Consider the following 17,759-nt stretch of genomic DNA (forward strand, 5'->3'; position numbering starts at 1 on the left):
TAGAAATTATGACTCATTGATACGTCCTTGGTATTCTGCTCTCAGCCTCAGAAAGCCAGTTGATAGATTACTCATTTCAAAATCAGTATCTTCCCTAAACCTGTTCAGGGTTTGCATATCCTCTAGTTGCCCTTGAGGATTAGTAATGAGCTGCTTGGATTGCTCTGATATTTGTGATTTCCAGTGTGTATGTTTTAATAGACTATATGCTGAGACTAAACGTGGGCTTTACAGTGAATAAAAAGGTTATTGGTAAGTATTAGGGTGCTGTTAGGTGAGTGGAAGACGCTTTGGTGTTTGTTGACTCTGTTAGTGCACAATAGAATCAATACATTGTATTCAGTCTGAGTCAAACTCATCTTAAACACAGGCTTTTTAGAAGTTTTTTAGAAGTATTTTAGAAGTCCTAGGCCCTTCTGCTTAGCCTACAACTGCTTGTTCAGAAGGATGCAAGTCTCTTGTAGGTCCCACATGGATGTCTTAAGTGTCTCAGATGGTACCAGCCAATTTTCTTTGAACTGAATTTGAATTTATTGTCATGGGAATTTAGACAACTAGTGTCTATGTTTAGATGACTTGATCTGCAGGCAAATCCCACACCATTCAACCAGCCTGTCTGGTTGTGCCTTAGGAACGTCACCAATTTCACTGTCTTTATTTTCTCTGATCCTCTGGAAAAAGTCTTTCATGTAACATTTTAAGTATCAGTTTTAGCAATTGCCCTTCTAGAGTACATCTATATCTGAATTGAATTTCTAACACAGAAATGGTGACCTAAGTACAAGCTTATCTATGTTAGGGAAGTGGAAATAGAAGATGGGAGTTGCTGAGAGTCTGGCAGAGATGCATAAACATACAAAAAATCGGGGGTTTTTTTAATATTAGCAAAACAGAGAATATACTGGGAGTAAAACTAGAGGTAACTATAAATGTTTTTCTCTTCCTTCTGTGCCTCTTCGATCATAGATACAACTTTATTTAAATAATGATGAACTTGCTTTGCCTTTACTTTCAGATGACTCTGTTATTGGGATGGATGCCCACTAGCATTCTGTTCTTCTGGAAATCACATTTTTGCGAGTTAAAAATAATATCCCTTAGGAGAAATACATTTGTAAGTGGCAAGCATTAATCAAAATGTCCTTGCCACGAGGCAGAACAGTAGCACAAGCACCTGGACTTGCCTCCCTAAATACCTGATAATACATTTTTGGAAATGAGTTTTACTGTTCAATGCACGTTATAGAAGTGGAAGGATCCCAATGGAAGCAAGACCTGACCTGCTGTAAAGGAGTTTATTGTTATTTTGGAGTGCAGCTCTTTTTTTTTTTATTGGCCCGTGTGCCTTTGCTAGGACCAAAGGAGAGCAATTCTTTGATGGCTGCATACACAGTTTTTGGGGAGGTTTTGTTTTATGGTAAAGAAGCTGGAGCAAAATGCAGCTCATGCCCCTCTTGTACTGAAAGCGTAATGACGATAAGGGACTGTTTGTCAGCAGGCAAAATTGGGCTGACTTCAAGAGAGTTAAGTTTAGTGAACATTAACTGATGGACTGAGGCCTTGATGGATGAAATATTACATGTGAACTAGTAAAAATTAGCATCAGAAGACAATCAAAATGACATCTGTATATCCAGCACAGCAAGCGTTGTGGTTCCAGTGCACATGTCATCATTACGGCTCCTGACAAGTCTGCCTTCCTTTTTTTCTTTTTCTTTTTTTTTTATGCTGTATAATATTGTACAGAAAATGAAGCTGAGAAAACTCTGTGAAAACTGATCCCACAGAACAGCTTTGAAGGCAAATTCTGCCAGGGGGAGCATGGGTGTCCTTTTTAATAAAAAAAAAGAATCAGCTGTCTGGCAAATCTAATAGGTTACGGAGGAATTATGTCAAGCACAGAACAGCAGGAGCAAGGGAGAAACACTCATTACACATTTTTTAAACTAACCATAGAAGGAAGGCAGCTACTTAATTTTTTATCTTTGCCTCTGTAGATAATCTGTACCAAGGAGAATGAAAATTATGAAAAGCTTCTGACTGCTGCTCCAACTGTTTTCATGCCTCATCAGCCTGAAGAAGAGGCTAAGCAGCCCAGCAGCCCTGACTAGCACAACCTTCCTCCATCTCATGGAATCCCAGAGTTATGAACAGTTGTGATGACCCCTTGGCTATTCTCTGTTGAACTCCTTGAACCAAAGGGCTTGTGTCACCTTCAGCCCTGTGGCTCCCTGGGCCACTGCCACCACGTAGAGCTGCTATTAAACAGCAGTCTCAGCATAGCAGCAGAACTTCAATATATCTAAAAGAAGCAAGGACTAATAATTCCCCCTAGATACACCCAGAGCAATGAAAATGATGTGTGCGTAGCCAAGTGTAGAACTGGGCTCATCGTTTGTTAGTATAGGATTTATTCTTGCAGTATAGGCACACGAGTTGGCACAGCATCACAGTATTAACTCAGGATCCCTAAGTGCTCCCACAGATATATGGTGTGTTTCCTGCTGAGAATTCGAATGCCAGATAATTCCATGGGACCCAAAAAGTAATTAAGCAAAGTCAATAGACAAATTATAATTGAGAAAACAGCCTTGTGGATCTTATTTGGACTTAAGGTTTTATGGTTTTAAACATACCTGTTGGGAATATCACTGGTGGTTATCACATAGCAAAGTATACCACTAAAAAACTCCAAGACTAAGCATTTATTTCTATTCTCAGTACAGGGAGAACAGAAATTGAGGAGATGTCACTTCATGCATATGTTTTTCCTCATTTGACTGAGTTTTCCTAGCCATAGTGCATTGGATGAAGAAGATCCAAGCAGCCACCTGGATAAGTATCTCATTCTTGTGAAAATAAAATCAGACATTTATTGATGATAAAACATTTTTCTTTTAGGAACTGAAGAGTGTGTTTTTAATTTTTTTTTATTTATACACATTTATAAAATCCCCTCTGAGCCCTCTCTTCTCCAGCCTGAACAGTCCCAGCTCTTGTATCCTTTCCTCATCGGAGAAATGTTCAAGAGTGTCTTCTCAGTGGCCCTTCACTGAACTCCACTAGCTCCATATGTAGTAGCAGCATGATTTAAACTTTTGCCTGCCCACGATATCCTCATATATTTGGTGAAGAAAAACCCAAATAAACCAAAAAGAATAACTCCTGTCGTTGGTGTTCAGACAGCAACCAGAGAATCAATCCTCTTGGGGTCTTACAGGGGTAGCTGTACTACAGAACAGTACATATTCTTGATGGAATATCATATTCTTATGCCTCCGTGTTTGTAAGTACATGACCATGCAACCTATTTACTGGCAGTGAGAGCTTTTGTGGCTAAATAACAAACATAAACATGGGCCTAAATATCCACCCTGCATATGCTTTTATTTAGAAAAAAATGGAAAGCTGAAAATAGCTTTAAGTCAGGAGAAAGGAAAGCTGGAATTCCTCAGGCATTCTGAGTAATCGTATGAGCTGTAATTGAAAACTCCCTCATGCAATGTGACCTTGTTTGAATTAATTGGTTTTGGAATTAGTGCTCAATAGTTCAGTAAATGTGGTATTCGCTAAAGTTTACTTATTGCCAAGCAGAGTCCTAGCGGCTGAGAAAAGGAAAATGGACAAAAGACAGTTCCCTACTTCTCATCTTTTTCGTTGGAAAAGCATGAGTTAAGCAGAGCTACCCACTATGAATTAGATAAAAGGAGATGGATTTATAATTGATCTGACAGGTTTGCATTATGCTGTTTTCTAGAAAAATGAAGTCATCGGAATGCAATGTACTGTCCACTTCAGGCCAGCAAACAGATCCCCTGAAATCAGCAGGGCTTCATGCTGAGTTTCTCTCAAGGTTGGCTGGAAATCCCTGAGGTGGGAGAAGTGATCTTGGACTGTCTCTTAACGTAGGACAGAAATCCAGAATGCCTTTATGTACCATGACCCAGTCCCCGCTGTGCTGAGGTCCATAATGAGGTGGATTTCTTCTGTCATTTATGCTTTCATCAAAAAATACAGTTGTAGTCAAAGAACTCAGGTTAAAGGAAAATGTGAAGTAGTTTTAAGAAACTGAAGATGATTTCTCCTTTTTTTATCAGCTCAAAAGCTGAAGAACTTTACTCGGGTCACTCTGCCAGTGCTTGTTGCTGGAGAAGGATTTCTAACCACTGAATAGAATGTTTCAGTTCCTTTTTATAGGATATTTAGTCTTTTCTATTTTAGCTGTTTCAATTTGCATATAGAAGCGATATTCACTGAGCAGATATACCACCTCATGGGTGAGTATTCTTAGCAGCGGGCTAGAGCGGCATTGTCTCTCTCAATAAAGGTGAAAGTGTTTTATACAATATATAATAATGCCACCAGGAGAAACTGAGTATGTCTCCCACATCTGAGCACACCTGGTGTTCCAGGTATCCTGGATGGCCAAAGGTGCAAATATCAAATTCCTCTCTGTCTCAGAGGAGGGGGTTTAAACACATTCCTTTGCATCACAACAGACCATCCTAACTGCTACCTCCAGTAACTTTGCCACTCAGAAAGTATTTCTGCATTCACGGTAAAATCAAACAACTCTAGCAGGAAAAACTGTGAAGAAACATCCTGAAATATTCTAGAACATATGGAGCAAGTCGTATATAGGACTCTACCTATAGAACATGCAACAAAAAATAATTTTACCTCCTCAGGCAATACAACCAGAGACTGGTTAATAGCATAGAATCATAGAATGGGTTAGGTTGGAGTGGACTTTAAAGATCATCTATTTCTAACCCATCTACCATGGGCAGGGGCATCTTCCATTAGTTAAGTTTACTCAAAGCCCCATCCTCTTCATTGGTTATGTTTTCAAAGTACAATCCAGTGTTGTGACAGGGTATTTGAACTACTTTCCAGTAAGAGAGGTGTTGTAGGTGGAATAACAGGCTACTGCATCACTTCTCCCAGCCCAGTTCACTCAAGTTTCCCAAGAAGTCTATGCACCCAGAGCCCACCGTGCACTGAAACGGTGGTGACACAGCTCTGGTACCTCAGGTAGGTGCATATGTCCCCACAGCACTCTGCTACACTACCCAGGCATTAGCAGGAAGGAGCCTTCCAAGCTGACAGCATCGTGTATTTACATCCAGAGAGGCTGCTGAGCTTGTACTACCTGGAAAAGTGACCCAGATTTTATGCACTCTTCCTGAAAAGTGAAGCATTGCTTTGCTAACATTGCTAGAAAAGATGTAAGGCAGTAGCAGTTAGGATGACTACTGCACTCTGTGACTTCCCATTCAGGAAATTACATGTTGTCTGTGATGGAGGGACAAGGTGGGAGGCAGAAGCAGCTGGAACTGTATTTTCTCAGCTGTGCATCTGACAGCTGCAACTGGATACAGTTCAGAGAGAGAAAGCATATGCTGTCACTCAGAGCTTTTAACCTGAAGTATTTGTTTTACCGGGTTCATTATCTCTTTACAAAATGAAATGGCGTGGCTAGCTATGCCCTAACCACGATGAAATATGAGTCTTAGCAGGGGTCTAGAAAGCTGCCTGGAGGAGAGGGACCTGGGTGTGTTGGTTGACAGCCGACTGAATATGAGCCAGCAGTGTGCCCAGGTGGCCAAGAAGGCCAATGGCATCTTGGCTTGTATCAGAAACGGCGTGACCAGCAGGTCCAGGGAGGTTATCCTCCCTCTGTACTCGGCACTGGTGAGACCGCTCCTCGAATACTGTGTTCAGTTCTGGGCCCCTCACCACAAGAAGGATGTTGAGGCTCTGGAGAGAGTCCAGAGAAGAGCAACAAAGCTGGTGAAAGGGCTGGAGAACAGGCCTTATGAGGAGCAGCTGAGAGAGCTGGGGTTGTTTAGCCTGGAGAAGAGGAGGCTGAGGGGTGACCTCATTGCTCTCTACAACTACCTGAAAGGACGTTGTAGAGAGGAGGGTGCTGGGCTCTTCTCCCAAGTGACAGGGGACAGGACAAGAGGGAATGGCTTCAAGCTCCGCCAGGGGAGGTTTAGGCTAGACGTTAGGAAAAAATTCTTTACAGAAAGGGTCATTGGGCACTGGAACAGGCTGCCCAGGGAGGTGGTTGAGTCACCTTCCCTGGAGGTGTTTAAGGCACGGGTGGACGAGGTGCTGAGGGATATGGTTTAGTGTTTGGTAGGAACGGTTGGACTCGGTGATCCGGTGGGTCTCTTCCAACCTGGTTATTCTGTGATTCTGTGATTCTGTGGGTCACACAGAATCCAGGTCTAGCTTACAGTATGCCAGCAATGCTGCCTGCCTCCTCTGCAGTCTTACTGGTCTCATGCATTTACACCTAAAGCAGCAGGTAGTCCCCTGTCTCTTCTCTTTGTAGTTTTCATCAGAGGTGGAGAAGCCTGTTTCCATGAATAATTGAACTACATGGCTCTGCGCAGAAGTTACGTGTTCATGGAATCATAGAATAGTTTGGGTTGGAAGGGTTGGAAGGGACCGTAAAGGTCATCTAGTTCCACCTCCATGCCATGGGCAGGGACACCTCCCTCTGGATCAGGGGTTCCAAGCCCCATCCAACCTGGCCTTGAACACCTCCAGGGATGGGGCAGCCACAGCTTCCCTGGGCAACATTCTCTCATTGTGAAGAAATTCCTCCTTATGTCTAGTCTAAATCTGCCCCTCTCCAGTTTATACCCAATTCACCCCTTGTCCTATCACTACAAGCCTTTATAAAATATCCCTCCCCAGCTTTCTTGTAGCCCCTTCAGGTACTGGGAGGTCACTTCAAGGTCTCCTTGGAGCCTTCTCTTCTCCAGGCTGAACAAGCCCAACTCTCTCAGCCTGTGTGGAGGTGCTCCAGCCCTCTGATCATCTTTGTAGCCTCCTCTGGACTCGTTCAAACAGCTCCATCTCCTTCTTATGTTGAGGATTCCAGAACCGGACACAATACTCCAGACACAAAACCAATGTGTTCATTAGTACCACAGATATTACCAACAAACCGCCTAGCTTTCTCTGTAATGCTGTCTACATTTAAGAAGAGCTAACTACTGGTAGTTCTTCTCCCATGTATTACAAAACCCTTGTTAACAAAGTCTGTTAACAATGTTCCACGTAACAGTCATTAGTGTTGCAACTTTCCTACCTTCTGAAAGCTGTTCATGCACCTAGGAATATTTTAGGAAGCTGCATGCTGTAAATAGATATCCCGTTCTTTAGTTATTGAATTCATAGATCAAATATTACATTTTTTATTTTTCACTTTCATTTTTAGTTACAGGAATTAATTTTTAGCTAAGCCTGTGTGTTGTTATTTAATTGCTTTACAACATCGATAAGAAGTAGTCATGACCTATATCACTAAAATTTCAAGTAACGATTAAATTGCAATGCCTGTTAATTTTCTAAGAAATGGCTTTAGTTTCTTTGCCAAGAAGAGTTTTTTACATCAGAAGCAAAAAAAATGAATTAATGTAATGTAATGTGATTTTCCTAAGAATTCAAAAGACTGAATTGAAACTGAAGGTTGATGTGACCTTTGTGACATTTATTTGAGCGAAGCCCATATAAATGTCAAATATCTGCCAACACCATTTTCACATTTCAGGCGACTGCTTTTTTTTTACGATTTTCAGAGAGGGCTGGAGAAGTAAGATTTTCTTTTCTGTTTAATTACGGCAGTGATAGGAAATGAAGCAACTCCCTCCAAAGTGACAGGGGCTGAAGAGAGAAATGTGAAGAGTTTCCCTGAGAGTTTTAAAAATGAGAACTTATTTGGCAAGTGAAATTTTGAATCAATAGGGAGTCACATAACCCTTACTCTTCTTGTAAACCAGATAAATACTTCTAATTTGAATATTTATTCAAATTTATTTATTCAAATATTTATATAAGAAGCTGAGGACAAGGTTGCTCAGTGGTACAGAGATAGCATTTTGAATACAGAACCACACTCAGGACTGTATACAGTCCATAGGTTTGGAATGAGTTTTGGCTCAGGACAACATCTCAAATAATCCTTTTTCTCCCCAATGTCGATATCACCTCACCAGAACACAGTAGAAAGATTACATATTTGGGTAAGAAAAAAACTGTCTGATAAATCACCTCTGAGATGAGAGGGAAGCCATGTGTGAAATGAAGGTTAACGTTCCCAGAACCACAGTATTTAACCAGCAGACTGCTAATCAATGCAAAATATTTTTTCCTGAGTATGAAAACACTGGCATGCAAACATATTTACTGCCCAATAGGGTTATTTTCCCAAACATATTATATTCAGCTTTGTTGCTCTAAAGAAAATGAATTCCTTTCAGTGAGAATTTTGGGCTTATCTAGCGTAGAAACTCAAGACAGCTTAAGTTACAACCAATCAACTTGCTAACCACAGTAATTCTGAAAGTATTCCAATTCAGTACCTGCAGTCAGATACTAAAATAGATATTTAGTTTTTTCTTTTGCTATGGAAGGTTTCTTTGTAATAATCACACGGTACTCTATGACAAAGAGGAAAATTAGCCTCTGGGGTAGCAATAAAATCTCATTTTATATCAGGATAGTATCTGAACAAAGGATAGAAACATCCCTAAAGATGGCACTGTAAGCCACAACTTCTGGTCTTACACAAAGTTATTTATAGCAATTAAAATACTATGCTTAATGTAAAATAACATTTAATGCTACTTCTGGAACACAAATATGTGTTATTCAAACTCATTCAATCCTTTCTAAGCTCCTGCTGTTCTGTTATAGAACAGATGTGTCAAGCAACTAATTTTTAAAGTATTTTTGTATGATATATTTTCAGCTCTATTTTTACCTTTTGTAGATGGGTAGCCTGCACTGCAATTTAATAGCATGTGGTAAGGACAATAACATAATTAGGAACTGAAATTATAACATTTGGAAATATAAGACTGAATTTGAATCACCTAACAAAGAATACATGTTTGTTATGCATTTCATTTGAATTACTGAACTTCTATCTGTGCAATCTTTCCTCTACCAGTGCTAAATGCTAACATTCTAAAATGAATAAAGCTTTCATCTTTGAGAAGCAACTAGTAAGAGAAAAGAAAGTTGCAGGAAGAATGTTAAAAGATCCTAAAAGCAAATGGTGTAACAATGGATGTTAATAACTACCGATGAGTAATAGCAGATGTGTGAAGCTCACCATCATGTTTATGAATAAGTGTATTGATATAACTGGCTACACTTTTTCTAAAAGAAGTAGTTAATTCCCTGTTAAGTTAATTGTCTCCAAGTGTTGGGATCAAATATTTAAAATCTTGCTTCTCTTTTCCTTTTGGCACTTTAAGGACATAAATTAAAATCAGCGCTACTGATTTCATTTAGAAGATCTATTACTGGATAGATAAAAATATCTAAATGGTACTTTGCACTTGCATTTTTTATGTTTTCACCCGAGAAATGGTATTTATGGGAAATGGAGGTCAAATTGAGGCTAAATTGAAGTCCAGGTGCACTTATAGTAAGCTTGCAAGGTTGTCCCCAGAAGAAGCTTATTTCAAGCTGTAGCCACAATAATACAGTATCACAAACCTAAGAATACTGGTATCAAATATCATCACTACACAGGGGAATTGTTTCCAATGTCAAACATCCTTTTATAATACAAAACATGATGACATATTTTTACATGCAGAACAGTGGAAGGATCAGTGTAGATTCGCTTACCTGTGGTTGACCTGATAGTTGAGGTGATGTTGGAAGATGCCATCGCAGGGATACATTCATCATCTTGGGAATAGCCTGCCTGAATGGCACGCAAGTAACTGTGGCTTCTTGTTCGGAAACATCCAGGGAGGTCAAGGGCATCCATTGCCTGAGCTTCAACTTCACTAAACACTGATTCACACACCGATTCAAATTGCCCATTAACCTCTGCTTCACTCATCTGAATAAACAACAACAATGCATTTGATTTTTGACTTGCTTTTTTGTGATCATCACGGCCTCAACATCTCAAATGGACACCTGTACATTGATGAAGAACTGTTTTAGCAAATAGTTAAAATGTAGTAATCCCTTCTGATCACATTCACATTTTTTTTAACTTACATCAGCTGTTTATATGTATATAGCAAGTACATCACACATGCCATACAATTAATTTTATATTTAATACCTTTTGGCATATACAGAAGATTTAAAATACGTGATTTAATGGTAACCAACAAGATCACTCTGCCCTTTTACAAGCTGGATTGCCTGGGTTACTAGTTGTGGACATTTAGCCTGTGTGGCAGGTTGTTATCTTCCTCTCACTATAAAGGGGCTCAAGGAAGTATCTGCTTCTGAAAGGTTTGAGAAATATTGCATCTAGAGTTGTGTCCAGTGAAGCATGTGAGAGAATAAGCTTTGTCTGACGTAGACTGACAAGTGGTCAGCTGAGAAAGTAACGTTTGGACCACCTTTAGCTAAGGAGGGACCTAAATCAAACTCATTCCCAGGTTAACTGGGTTAGCCACTTGAATACTGTAGAAAAATGAGGTGTAGCCACTGCCTTTTCTTCAGCACCATTATCTTAAGTCTGATACTTCCTCCACCAGATGTACAGAGGAGCCCTGCCTGTCAGAGCACCCTATCTGCATCACCTATGAGGTTGGCCCCTTGTGGGGGGACCCTCCAGCTCTCCAGAGGGCTTGGGCAGGAGCCAGTATCTACTGCTCACCCTGCTCTGCAGGCTGGACATGATGCAAACCCATAGATTTTTAGGTAGCATTCATAATAAACAGGGTTTAGGCAGGCTAGCCAGGCTTAGGGAGGAAACTGTGTTTTGCAGTTTTGAAGACGAGTGCCTAAATTCTACTACCTCAATCATTTTTAACAGGTTCTCTGAAGTCAGCCCTAACTACCTGTAAATGTACCTGAGTAGTTAAAAATTATGTTTATTCAAAACTAGATAGGAAATTAACACTGGACAGATAAATGTATGACCTCCTGATTTGTCAATCTGAGTGCTAGAAATCAGTATAAATACCAAGTTAAATTTGTAGCTTCACTAAACAGCACATCCAGTTGCTATTACTTTTTCTTTACGGCTGCTAAGTGCATTTTTCATTATTACTGTTCCTAGTACATTATTCATTATGGAAACAGAGTGAGTGCAAATGTTTCAACTGTTTTAAGATTTTGATTAAGTAAATGGAAATTTCATATGGAACTTCTGATGATAATGAATAACTGATATTTTAATTTCATGTAAGACATTTTGGCTACTAAATCTCTTCTGAAAGGAATTACATTACCCTTCATAAAATTTGCTTCTAATAAAGTTAAGTAGACTAATGCAATCTTCAAAAGATTAAAAAAAAATCTTACTTTCAAATATTTTGCATACATCATTGATCAGGAAATTCATGGTAATGCAGCCCGTACACACTTTAAGTCCTAATCACTTCTTTAAAACTAAGGTCATTTACAATAGAAAAATGAGAGTTTTAAAACTAAAATTAAGAATATTAATCCAGCGTGTTTCCTGATTCTATCCTCGGCAAAGAGTGAAAAATGAAGCATCTCGCAAGAAGAAAGCATTAAAATCAGCAGAAATACTACAAATTGCTATTATGTTGATGGGACGAGAATGTGATGGTGCCATGGGGAAAAAAAAAGTAAACCAGGGAACAGCAAAAATTCAGAACTTGTAATTTTAATACTTTGTGTAGTATCTATTAAATACATTTATTACCTGTCTACAAACAGCTGGACTGTGAGGTAAGAAGCAGGTAGCTGACACAAAATTTTGTAGGTTAGTGAAGACTGAAATAGAAATTAAGTAACTATATCCAGCAGGTTTAGTTAATCTGACCAATTGAGCAATCTACCTGCAAATTAAATGTATTGTGGACACTTTTTCAGGTAATGCACATCGGGATGAAGAGTTTTAACCACTGCTGAAACCCATTAGTCATTATGGACAGCTCAGTTAACATCTCCGTGCATGGTCAAAGAGGCAGATGTTAGAATACTTTTATATTACAGTGTTGTTAGGCAACAGCCAACAGCGATTGCTTTGAAGGCAAATTCTTGTGAAACTGCCTCAAAACGAGAGTGTAATAAAAATAGAAAATAACCAAACCAGTGTAAGGAAAACCAAGGAATGAAAATGATGGAGACAGGTTTCACAAGGGAGTTATGAAAAATAATGAAAGGTTTGGAAAATGACTCGCTGCTTCTAATTCTGATGTGTGCTCTACAATGTTATACTTAGATTTATCCAATGTAAATTAAGGAATTTGACTGAAGGGCATTAGTCAGGTGACTAGTCCCTCCCAGCTCTGCAGTCAGTGAAGTCTGACAGCATTTCCAGAGGGCTCTCAGCCCACTTGGGATGTGCATTGTCCTGGAAAAAAACTCTTTCAGTCTGTTAACTACAGAGGAAGCTTTAGTTGTTGCCTCAGTTAAAAGCCTCAAGCCAGATGAGTTGAATGCAGGCCTGAACAGCCAGGCAATACAAACTGGATGTGAATAAATATAAAATTGCTCAAAAAAGATTATTTCTTTTTTATTTTTACGTAATCGTTATGCAGAATTAGCCACTATACTCTTAGGTGGCTCACTAAACAGTCAAAGAAAAATAAAGTAACGCATGTCTGAGAAGAGGGTAGAGCCCACCTGTCACAAAGCAACACGGGGAAGAAATATCAGGAGCGATACATGTTAGAAACATTGGAAATTTAATGTAAAGTCCTCTGCTAAACAGAACATGTACTTACTTCATAAGACTCCTTGCACTTCAAGCCTGATTCAGATCTCACTTCACCTTCAATTAGTACTAACTAACCAGCATAAAAACAGCAGGGTGGAAAAATGTCTCTTTTCAGAAGTCACCATATATAGAATAACTGACGGGACTTATTCTTTTGCTCAAGAAGAGTGAGAGACTGAGTTTAAAGATGAATCATTGCTCCTTTGGAGGACAATTTTTATCCAATATATATCTTAATCTGGCAACCTATATTTACTGAAACCAGAGCAGATATTTTCAGAGCGTGTTTGTAGGAGTGTGCCCCTTATGCTCAGTCAGAATCTTCTTAACAGGCAAATATTTAAGACTTAAAATGAAGATACCAGTATTTGTATTTTAATGAAAAAAAAATGGAACTGAATTACTTTGGCAATTCACATCCTCAGTTAGATATTAATTAAAAAAAAATAAACCCACCCCTAAAACCATCAATTGGTAACAACTGTCACATCTGTGATTAACCTATAAGAAAAGTTATAACAAGAGTTTCCCACCTGACTAACACAGCTGGCCTGACTGAGCGTGCTCACTGCTCTCATATAGCTCTGATTCCTTGAGCGAAACTTTGGGGAATTGTAGTTTGCAGAGGGATCCAGGTTGTGACCCCCAGGCACGTCACTTGCAGTTTGAAGGTAGCTCTGACTACAAAGAAAAGAGGGAAAAAAAAAAAAAAAAAAGGAGAGGGTGTAAAACTACAGATGGAATCAATTAGGACACTAAAGACAGTCATTTGTATGAGACTCACAAATATTTTCCCAGGGGTCAAAATTTCTCTTTATATAAAGCATCATAGATTTGTTGTAGTCAAACACCTTAGCACAAGCAGAGAATCTGTCTGCAGTTCTGTGACCTAGATGATATGAAATTTTAAGTCTTTGCTGTATTTAAACATTAATCATCCTGGCTATTAATGTTAAACTTTACTAAAAGAGAATGTCTAGGTCAACAGGAACAAGAACCAGAGCTAAAGTATAAACCAAAGTAGGTAGAAATGTTTCTCCATTGATAAAATCTGTTACTTGTCATCTTTTTTTTCATCAAGGTGTTAGGCATCAAGAGACCTTATAACTTCAAAAGACTGACATATTTTTGCAAAAGATCAAAATATCCCATGTTCAGATCAAAAAAAAAAAAAGATTACTAAGATACTCAAAGCAACTGCACAAAGGTCTAGAAATGCTTTTCTTGCAACATGTCTCCCAGGTTGGAGCACTGGGAGCCTGACACCACACCCAGCCCTTTGCAGTATGCTTTCAATACAAGGATATGTAAGTCTTCATGTTTTATGTCAAATATATTGTTTAACTATCATTACAGGAAAATGAAAGACGCCGAAGGGTAGAATTTTGCTTTGAACTCAAAATATAAAAAAACCTGAAAGCTGTGAATCATGTTTAGCAAAGTTCTCAGAACGTCTGAAAATCAGATTTTAGGAGCCACGTCCCTAAAGATCAGTTCACAAATTATTATCAGAAATTGTTGGATTTCATGTGGAAAATAGGAATGTTTTGTATTTATTTCTTAAAGGAATCTTTAACAAAAACTCAATTTCTGGGAACAATAGATTTGTGCCAGTTGAACAACCATCAGTATTGGCGATAGAGCTATTTGACAATGAGCTGGCAGAGTTACTCGGTGCAGATGTGGCTGTGACTGTCAGGAATTTCTCTGTGAAAGGAGAATCTTCGTCTCTGGGAGGACCAGACCACTCAGTAGAGGAGAAAGCTGCAGGTTCAACTCCTGGTGCAAAATGAGGCACAAACAAGGACCTTGTTTCTTAGACCATATTTATCAAACATGCAGCGTGCCCATAAGCCAATGTTTGAGGACTCAGCCTTCCTCACCAAGTGGACACAACCTGAATTTGGGCAGAAAGCAATCCCTGAGGAGCCCTCAGGGAGGAATCTCAGACCCTTTATCACAGCTCTGACTACAGCAGAAAACAGCATTGATCTCCATCTCTGTGTGTGGCTGTGTCCTTTACTACCAGATAACCAAGGATCCTTCAGCAGATGGGGTTTCTACTTCTCCTCCTCCCCCAACCCTCAGTCTTGGGAGACCTGTTCTCAAGTATTTCCATGTGTTCTCCTTGGCTTGGCCATCTCAGAGTCAACACAGACATAGCCTCAGTGCATCTGCCAGTGGCTAAGCTATCTGCTTCTCTAATATGGCCTGTTGCCACATTCTTCAGAAAAAGGAAACATTTTGCTTTCATCTTGGTGCAAAGCAGGCTTTTTTTTTTTTTTTTAAAGGCATTTCCCTGGAGGAAAAACATTTATTTTTTTCCTATCTTTACTCAGTGTCTCCTATGGAACTTCTCTGTAACCTCAAGACAGGGATAAACTCTGTAGAAACTATGCTATAATTTCTAAAACCAGTAGGAAAATGTATGAGATTGATGCAGGCATGTGATCAGAGGTTAATTAAATCATTACAGTCAAAATGATTTGCAGATTAAGATAGCTGCCTGGTAGTAGGTCTAATTTGTTTTTTGATGATGAAAACAAGAACTGTGGCAGCATTTTTTTGTTCCCACAGGTATGAAGACAAATAGAATAGATTAGGTGGAGTGGTGTAGAGCCTCCCTATCTATATTTAGTTACTGGATGCAACTAAACCTCCTTTTGTCTCTAAGAAGCAGGCTGATGACTGTCACCTGTTTAATGTCATTTTGGTTCTTCACATATACTTTACTAAATCTATCTGATACTGTTAACTTAGTGTTTTTCAAAACAATTAGATGAGTCCCCTCTGGACCTTCTACTTGTCATCAGGGTGTAAAATCTGGGATCCTGAGTTCAGAAGCAGTTTGTGAAAGGGACATTTGGAGTTTCTTCATTAAAAACATGGGCCACATTAAGAAAAGATAGAGGAAATAGAATTAAGTTATAAATTACGAATTAGTTTGTAAATTACTTTAAAAGTAATTAATTTAAGCTGGCTCCTAATAACTGTCTCTTTTGCTAAGTAATGCTCAACAATGTAGAATTTAATAGAATTTGGGTTGGAAGGGGCCTTTAAAGGTCATCTAGTCCAGCCCCCCTTACAATAAGCAGGGACAAATGAGCATTTCATTATCCTTGTGAGATATTGCTATCACTAAATACAATCAACAATTTCTACACAATAATTTATTAGGGAAAGAAGCCTAGTATTCCATGGTACTGCTAAGCAGCTGAGCTTTGATGGATGAGTTTGGACATTACCTGATAGTTAAATAATTTTTCATTTATCATAGGAGAGCAATTGATTCATGGGACTGTAGCAAAATAAAAGAAATGTTACATATATTAGGCTGCAAAAGCAATTTCACATCCATTTGATTAATACTTTGAAATTTCACTGATAAAAATAAAGATAAGGTTTTATTTCTAAGATATACACTCAAAAGTTACCTTCTAGGATAAATGTCTCAATGCACGGCAAAAATTATGATCTCACTATAAACATGATGCAGAACCAAAACACCATAGACCCAGAAGTTGCATAAGGAAGTTGCTCTCAAATGTCATTGTCTGTTCCTCAAGGAAATCGTGTGTCAACAACACAACAAAGTACACAATACACGTAACAGTGGTTAATGCTAGGTTTTTAATTACACCCACCCCACCTATAAGCTCAGGAACACAACTCTTCACCTTCATTTCCAAAAGCCCACAGCTCTACCACTTTGATAAATAGAAGAAGAAATAATTTTCTTTAATGCTCTGTAGTAGATGATCTTGCATCTCAGCTGATCACTGAAGAAGGGCAAGACAAGCATGAGCACATGAGATGGCTTGATGGTTCATCTCCAGGACCATAAACAAATACATTTACAGCAAAGAGGTGATTAAAATCCAGTACGATAGAAGAGGAGGAAGAGCATGAGACTAATATGAAAAATTGAATTGGTATGTCAGTCCTCTTTCTATTTGCTTTTTCAAACCAACACAGTTTTAGGAAAGGATTCCATTTTAAGAGTTTTTTTGCCCATAAGGGTTGCTTTCCACCTTCCATTGGCTAGGGCAAGTCCAGAGCAGCTAGGAAGAGGCCTTAAATTTAACGAGAAGCATCTTAACTGCAATCAAGGCTCAAAGCCAAGAGAAATCGGGAATGAGGCAGTCCCATATAATGACCTTGCAGCTCTTAAGAACCTCTAGTCTAAAAGCAAACTTTAGGACTTCAAGTGAAGACAGTCAAATCTGCAGCAGCGCTGTCAGTACTCAGCAGATTGCCTGGGTGTATTCAGGGAGGACAAAATACTGTATTATAACCACGTAAAGTTAACTACAGTATGTCACACTTATCTGGGACGGCGTATCTGACAGCATATCTGGGACAGTACATCGATATAGAGTGACTGGGAAAGAGCTTAGGTTGCGTATTCCAACAGCAAAACGTAGATGAAGAATAAGGGAAGAGGCAACAGTCCAAAAAGGAGTTCCTGCTTGGAATTTTCTAGGAGTCGTGCATCACAATCTCCCTTTCTTTTTGCATTCCTATAGTCTGTGAGGACTCAAGTCTCTGATTCCAAGCCTCGTATGCTCTGCAGTTTCCATCTGAAAGCTGCCCCTTCCACCAGCCCCAGAACTCACATTTATCAACCCCTCCCCCAAGAATAGCTCTCCTACGTTCTTGACTAGCCCAGATCCGAATCCTTCTTGCTCCCTAGAATCCTCTTAATTCCCAGCTCACAGTTTTCCTGCTCAGGATCTTCCAAAACACCATCACAGAAGCCAGCATTGGGCCACTTCTCCTACTCTGTCCTCTGCAGATTTCAAAAGTACCCTTAACAGCTCTATTTCTCAGCAGAATCCAGCTCACCTCTGCTCCAGCCCTACTCCCTCACTAGGGACACAGGCTTCCATAAAGGCACAAACTCGTCCTTCTTTTACAAAATAACTGTTCTTGCCCACTTCTCACCAAGAATGAAATTTAAGAGCAGGATGGCGGAAAATAACTGCTGGAGAATACCTATTACTTCATCCCTACAAACAACAAGATGCACTACAAAAAATAAAGAAAACAAAAAAAGATTTTTTTT

General features: G+C 39.2%; 1 protein-coding gene across 19 annotated transcripts in view; it reads right to left on the bottom strand.

The window, feature by feature from the left end:
* Positions 1 to 17,759, bottom strand: part of DLGAP2 (DLG associated protein 2) — a 478,034-nt gene that overhangs the window by 45,248 nt on the left and 415,027 nt on the right. For all 19 annotated transcript variants that reach the window (XM_069851571.1, XM_069851585.1, XM_069851567.1 and 16 more), the window contains 2 exons: positions 13,228 to 13,375; positions 9,661 to 9,880 (listed from right to left, as the gene is read on the bottom strand). In XM_069851571.1, the coding sequence (XP_069707672.1) occupies positions 9,661 to 9,880; positions 13,228 to 13,375 (368 nt within the window). The remainder of the gene's footprint in view (positions 1 to 9,660; positions 9,881 to 13,227; positions 13,376 to 17,759) is intronic.

Source organism: Phaenicophaeus curvirostris, chromosome 2, assembly GCF_032191515.1.
Source record: "Phaenicophaeus curvirostris isolate KB17595 chromosome 2, BPBGC_Pcur_1.0, whole genome shotgun sequence".
Taxonomy (NCBI): domain Eukaryota; kingdom Metazoa; phylum Chordata; class Aves; order Cuculiformes; family Cuculidae; genus Phaenicophaeus; species Phaenicophaeus curvirostris.